Below are 6,851 nucleotides of genomic sequence, written 5' to 3'. Positions count from 1 at the left end.
ATGACATCTCCGAATGGTTTTGATGATAATTTGTGTTGGCCAGGCATGACAATTTTAGTTAGCGAGTATGACAACTCCACTGCAATTCTGTATTCCATTAGAAGATTGCTCGGGCTTGCAGAAAACTGTCATATTTGCCATCCTTGCAACAACTAAAATTGTCATCAAAACATTTGTGGACACGTCTGAGTCAAAAGGCACTAAGGCAGCAACGCCCAAGTCCCCATTTTAGTCTCACCCGAGCTCAGCTCAGGATCCCAAAGCGGCACGACACGACCGTCGATTCAGAGCGACAGAGTCCGGTCGGTTCTTCCGACCATGGCGGCGGCGGCGCCGGAGATAAGGCACCGGCAGGTGGAGGCGAACGGCATCACGATGCACGTCGCCGAGGCCGGCCCGGCCTCCGCCGCGGCCCTCGCGGTGCTCTTCGTGCACGGCTTCCCGGAGCTCTGGTACTCGTGGCGCCACCAGATGGAGCACCTGGCGGCCCGGGGCTACCGCTGCGTGGCCCCCGACCTCCGCGGCTACGGGGGCACCTCCGTGCCGCCCGACCCCGCCTCCTACACCGCCTTCCACGTCGTCGGCGACCTCGTCGCGCTCCTCGACGCCCTCCGCCTCCGCCAGGTACCCGATCCCCCCGCCAGACCCCCGAGCCGCTAGATCGGCCTGCGGCGGCTGATTGACTGACTGACTGACGCGTCGGCGGTGAAGGTGTTCGTGGTGGGGCACGACTGGGGCGCCATCGTGTCGTGGAACCTCTGCCTGCTGCGGCCGGACCGGGTGCGCGCGCTCGTCAACCTCAGCGTCGCCTTCAACCCCCGCCACCCCTCCGCCAAGCCCCTCGACTACTTCCGCCGCGCCTACGGCGACGACTACTACGTCTGCAAATTCCAGGTGGGGAATTGCTCCTTGTCCCATGGCAATGGGCTATGCTTGGGCTGCCTTCTTACGAGTAATAGTTGTATATTCCTGCTGTAAATCCATCTATGCATCCACCAATATAGGATCATGTTTAAATTGCAGCATAGTTTTGAAAATGATTGGAGATTGAAGCCTATTTTTCTCCATCCACCAATTCCTGCTGCAATTTCCCTTGCTATGCTAGCACTTCCCTGTCTAGAGGTGGCTTATCAGTTTCTCTGTAAATTGCAGTTCATCACTTGTTTGTAAGGTGCTGCTAACATAAATGTTTGGTCAGAGATCACTGAATATATCGTATGTCTGTTGTATTTAGTATTTACAATAACTTGTGAGGTATTTATCGATGGTTTGAGCAACGCTGTAGACTGGTTGCATTTCTGCACCATCATTCAACTAGTGCTCCTCTGTCCATTTTTTATTTCAGTCATACTTTTCAATCCAAGTTTCGGACAACTGATTCCTTGGACCTGCCTTCATAAGCATCACATTGGTTTGCAGGAACCTGGATATGAAGCACAATTTGCTAGTCTTGACTTGAAGAGGTTCTTCAAAATGGCAATAACTGTTCAAACCACAGGTTCTTCTGCTATGTCCCTTAAAAAAATGCAGTCAAGCAACAAGCAAATAACACTGCCTTCTTGGCTCTCCGAGGAGGATGTCAGTTACCTAGCAAGTGTATACGCAAAAACTGGCTTTGCTGGTGGCCTTAATTACTACCGCTGTCTAGACCTGTAAGTCTTCTCGTTTTAGCAAGAAATCGGATAATCATCTGCACAATTCATCATACATATCACATTATCCTACACAGTACTGTGCATAGTGAACTTCTAAACCATCTATTTCTAGATGGACTGTGTTTCCGCAAGTCAATGATAGTCTACTAGATAGATGCAGCATATAACATCAGATTGTAATGTACTGATAAAATGAAACTAATGGCAAAAACTTTTTGTGTGTTCCAAGATCTGGAATAGGATTACATGACTAAGAGCGTATACCAATTCGTTTATGTTGCCTTTTAAGTAGATACCATGTTCGAGTGCAAGTGCCAGTATATCTTTATGATTATTATCATTCTCCTCATCATTTACTCCTGTACCAAGCATAAGCACTCAAAACCTCCATGGAATGCAATTAGCGATATACCATAATAATGATCTCACTTTTAGTCAAGGCCAGGAACAATTTGCCATGATTCATAAACCCTCCCCAGAATGATGTGCTGTGTAGACTATGTATACTACTAGTAGATTACAGATTCTAGATATATCGGTGGCACTGGCCATGCTCACAAGTCACGGCCATACATTCGCAATACATAGAGGATTGCATCATCTATCCACAATGCACCTTACATGCATCAGGAAATTGTGACCTCTGAAGATGCATATGCACAGGAACTGGGAGCTGATGGCGCCATGGACTGGAGCGAAAGTGCAAGTGCCGACCAAGTTCATCGTCGGGGACGGTGACCTGGCATACCATCACCCAGGAGTCAAAGGCTACATACACAAGGGTGGGCTCAAGAGAGACGTGCCCATGCTCGACGAGGTGGTGGTGATCAAAGGTGCCGGGCACTTCATCCAGCAGGAGAGAGCACAGGAGATCAGTGAACACATCTATGAATACATCAAGAAGTTCAGCACAGACCCGACACGGGAATTATCGAAATTGTGAGGTCATCTGTTGATGTACAAAGTTAATAAAGAGTATGTGGCCTTGAGACACTTGTAAGTTGTATGCAACTTGTATAACTTTCAAAGCCTGCTGGTTCATGCACTGAAATGCTCACGTGGATAGCATGAGCCATGGTTCTACACCTGTCGATATGTTATTTGATTAAGAGAATAGCATTTACAAGTTTCTTCACCAGTACCTCAGTTTCGTCGTAGCTGGGGAAAAACGATGATTTATTCAACATAAACTGAATGTGTATTCAGCAACATGTTGCAGAAAGATGGAGATTACAGCTTTATCTGACAGAAGCACAAGATACATGTACCAACAAATCTGTGGAAGTAATAGTGTGCTAGGGCATCAGGCCATAAATACTTCCAGCTTACAAGAATAGTACACATAATAGGTGACTACAGAATGGCGCGCCGAATTGCACTTGCGGACAATCGTGAGGACTGTGCTCTTGTTTCACTTCCAGACAGCACAAGTCGACGGGCAGATCAAATCCAACGTTACATTCTGCGGAAAGTGCAGATTGTTCATTGTTAGTCTCTGATAAACAGATTATAGCAATATAAAGCGTCTAGGTAGAACCAAGTAAAGGAGAAAGCGTCAGGTAGGCATTCATACCAGACAATAGTTTTCTTGCTTGCTACATCAGGGAGAAAATGTCCGACTGCGCCTCTGAACATCAAACTCGGCCTCGATGAGGCCAGTTATACCAGCTTTGATCTTCTGCCCTATCCGGACAGGGCCTACACCCTCAGGAGTACCTGCAGAGGACTCCCATAAATAACCCACAACAGATATCCACCGATGCACTAAAACAGTTCTGTAGAAAGGATATGTCATTACCGGTTAATATCACATCACCCTCCATCAATGTCATGATTGAACTGATATAGCTGATTAGGAAAGGAACCTTGAATATCATATCACTTGTAGGCCCTTTTTGCCTGAGTTCATCATCCACCTGGATATGGTTGCCCAATTCTCGTTGAGTGGATGTCTAAACTTCTACTACTACTTTAGGTCGCATTAAGTATTTTCATTACAAATTTGTATATTACCTTTAGCCAGAGCTCTAGATCATCGGGATTAGGGACAGCTGATTTTGGAACCTATTAAATGCGGAAACCATCATTGACAAAAAAATGAAAGTGAGAGTACATATTCATAATAATGGAATCACCTGTATCATTTTAAGTCACAACAAGTATTCTAGCCTTTTTCATGCCATTGACTTATTTCCTAGTACTCCTGAGTTATTTATGTCGTGAATGATATCAGTACATATTCCATTGGCTTTCACTAAAGAGTGTTCAAAAACGGTTTGGAGTGAACACAAGAAATAGGCTAGTGCAAGTTCTTCCGTGATTGCAAACTGAGTGGCTTAAGCTAGTATGAAGAAAAATGAACTGCAGTTTCCACAGTTGATCTCAAACCGTTGCTGAGCTCCCTTAGTTTCAGTCTAACTTCAATATGATGTTTATGTGTGTTTCTCATACACAAATATGTACAAATGGGAAGACAAAAGTAACAGTTCACAAGCCACCTACTACACCAGTCTTTGGAGGAAGAGAGACATTGGCTTACCACTGCACTAATTGGAGTAAAGGTATCCTGTGCTTTAGCCAAAGTCCAAGGAAGACCTGTAGACTAAGAGTTCATTCGTTAAGTAATACCAAAACGTTTAAGATAGAAAATATCTTACACTAACAGAGAGTGGGTTATATTGTTTGTTCTTCTTTCTTTCTTTCTCTTTTTGCAATGAAGGGGACCGTGGGTTATTTACAAGGTCATGTTAATCAATTATTTACGACAGGTTTGCACAAAATATACCCAACCATTATGTCAAATTTGGTAGGTGGAAGAAGATAAAAAGATGTAACACAAACAATTAGCCCCAACAAAAATATATGGCTTGTGCTCTATGAATTGGTACACAAGATGCAACTTCTGGGAGTGCAATGCCAAGTTTGTTGCTGGTTTTATTTATGCATAGCTGGCCTGATCAGTCAAAAGAAGAAACTCCTAAGACAACAACGTGCAACTTTTTGCTGAATTTCTTTCTTAAGTTCAAGTTTGAATACCTTTTCTGTCTTTTGAGTTTCAAGTGCCACCAGGAAATGGAAGATGCACAAACCAACAATAAACAACAGCTAGAATAACACCAAAGGAAACTACAAGTGTTAGTGCACACCTTAGCTACAGACTGAAGGTCCCTTGCTGTCATGTCCAAAGCAAGCGCATAACCTGGAAAAATAGATGATGGAAGCAATTATGTCAAATTTATCATGTCACTGGTGAAAAACCTAAATTTATTGCCTCAAACATTTGATGCTCTCTACATTGACAAGAAACACATGGATAGACTGAACCCCAACCTGGTCGTTATTCAGGAGTAAAAGAAAGAGAAGAAACTCACTCAAGACTACACCAAACAAGTATATCCATGAGTAGTTGAGTATTCGTATCGTATTTCGGAAAGAGAATACATCCAGGACATGAAAATGCGATTTGGATCGGGAATTAATGTGCTAATAAGTTATTGTCATCTGCCTGACCATGGCAATCGGCGAAATAGGCATTGCATAAGCATGTTGACCAAGCGAAACAGATTTCCTACTCCAAACTCCACATTTGCATTTCCAACCGAGCTTATCGAATACGAAGAATTAGTACAGAGTAATTATTTGGAATTCCTAATTCATTGCCTCACTCTGCTTACTTAATTTACCAAACTGATGCTATTGTCGAACTGAAGCTCCAACATGCATTTGCAGCATGGGGAATATCCTAATTAATTTTCAATCAAACAAAGTGATATCAATTGCCACCAAATTCTGCAATTACAGCATCAGGGTGAATTCTGTCGACCAACAAGGGAATGCAGAACGGACATCTGATCAGTATCAGAGTGAATTCTCCCTGACCTACTGCCCTGTCTGATAATTTCCTCAGATCAATTGTCGAGTGAAACACGGTTGTTAAGAATGGCAGGTAATCGCGTAGGGGGAGGCAGAGGCGGGGCACCCCCTAACTGCAGCCCCTGGTTACCTCCGACGAAGTCCATGGCGGAGGCCTCGGGCACGTCGCGCGCGCGCCGTGAGATGACGACGGCGAGCTCGACCTCGTGGTGCAGCGACTCGAGCGGCTCGGGCACCTCGACGGCGGCGGTGGCCACGCCCGCGTGGAGGAACGACGAGGTCGGCTTGAGGAACAGCACCGGCTCCTGCAACGAGAACCGCGACGCGCACGCCGCATCAGAGACCGCGCGGGAAGAAGAAGAAGAAGAGGAAGAGGAAGGGCGCCTCGGGATCGGAGGGGGGTCGGTCAGGAAGGGGGGCGTGGACCTTGGGGACGGGGTTGCCGAGCTCCTTGGCGTGGGCGACGTAGTTGCGCCCGACCCCGACGATCTTCGTGCTCGCCGCGAGGAGCCTCTGCGCCGCCGCCGCCATGGCCGGAAGAGCTGCGACTTGGGAGCTGGGGATGGGGCGCGACCTCGACTGGAGGTGGTAGACGACCAGAAGCAAAGGACTGCTCAGCGGAAGGCTCCGTGACAAACGAGACAAATGGGTCCAGATTAGACAGAGGAGGCCCATACGAGGGGAACCCCTGGGCCTCGGCCCTTGATTGAATCTTTATCAAACTATACACGAGAGCTATGTCTTTAGACTGCTTTTTTTAGAGAAAAGACGCAGCCGAGGTAGAGAAAAGGCTCGATCCTTGCCCAGCTTTGAATTAACAAAGCCAACAACCAGCCAGGATTACAAGATTAGAACATTACAGGGAAGTAAACAGTAAAACAAAAATAAATGATACGAGGTACAATGTGGAACAGACACTAAGGCAGTGACAACCCCAGGCGAGAGCTTAAAGCACCGATGCCAACATCCACCGCAATGCCATCACGGCAGACCAACATGTATGTGAGTAGGAGGCACATCGCTCTAGCATCGTGTCGCTTACTGCATCCGGAGGACCAAACAGGGGCCGAACATGGTCTGTCTCTGTCGCCGGAAAGGGCCACTACCCTTCACCCAGGCTCGATGGGTGCCACACCGGCGGCCGGTAGAATGGTTCCCAGAACCCATAGCCATGGTGCACAAGCTGTCAAATGGAGATACATCAGAAACAGACCCGCAAGCAGCAACAGACCAACAACCACCCAGGCACCATCGTCGACAACGGGAAGACATCACGCCGGACGAGAGCTGTCAGTCAAAGGTGCAGCCATGGAGCAGGCCAAA

The 6,851-nt window shown here is 46.7% G+C and overlaps 2 protein-coding genes across 2 annotated transcripts; one reads left to right on the top strand and one right to left on the bottom strand.

The window, feature by feature from the left end:
• The first annotated feature begins 209 nt into the window (after positions 1 to 209).
• On the top strand, positions 210 to 2,740 carry LOC123123587 (epoxide hydrolase A). Its single transcript, XM_044544119.1, has 4 exons — positions 210 to 624; positions 712 to 894; positions 1,420 to 1,652; positions 2,319 to 2,740. The coding sequence occupies exons 1-4, from the start codon at positions 319 to 321 to the stop codon at positions 2,596 to 2,598; spliced, it is 1,002 nt and encodes a 333-aa protein (XP_044400054.1). The 5' UTR covers positions 210 to 318; the 3' UTR covers positions 2,599 to 2,740.
• A 74-nt stretch (positions 2,741 to 2,814) lies between these two features.
• LOC123123589 (probable acylpyruvase FAHD2, mitochondrial) lies at positions 2,815 to 6,185 on the bottom strand. The gene is made up of 8 exons (XM_044544121.1): positions 5,955 to 6,185; positions 5,659 to 5,833; positions 4,802 to 4,854; positions 4,195 to 4,257; positions 3,669 to 3,719; positions 3,454 to 3,571; positions 3,229 to 3,371; positions 2,815 to 3,117 (listed from the first exon to the last, which is right to left on the bottom strand). The coding sequence occupies exons 1-7, from the start codon at positions 6,057 to 6,059 to the stop codon at positions 3,256 to 3,258; spliced, it is 681 nt and encodes a 226-aa protein (XP_044400056.1). The 5' UTR covers positions 6,060 to 6,185; the 3' UTR covers positions 2,815 to 3,117; positions 3,229 to 3,255.
• Between the last annotated feature and the right edge of the window lie 666 nt (positions 6,186 to 6,851).

The sequence above is a fragment of the Triticum aestivum genome, chromosome 5D (assembly GCF_018294505.1).
Source record: "Triticum aestivum cultivar Chinese Spring chromosome 5D, IWGSC CS RefSeq v2.1, whole genome shotgun sequence".
NCBI classification, from domain to species: Eukaryota; Viridiplantae; Streptophyta; class Magnoliopsida; order Poales; family Poaceae; genus Triticum; species Triticum aestivum.
The sequence above is the reverse complement of the archived record's forward strand: the minus strand, read 5'-3'. Positions and strand labels throughout refer to the sequence as shown.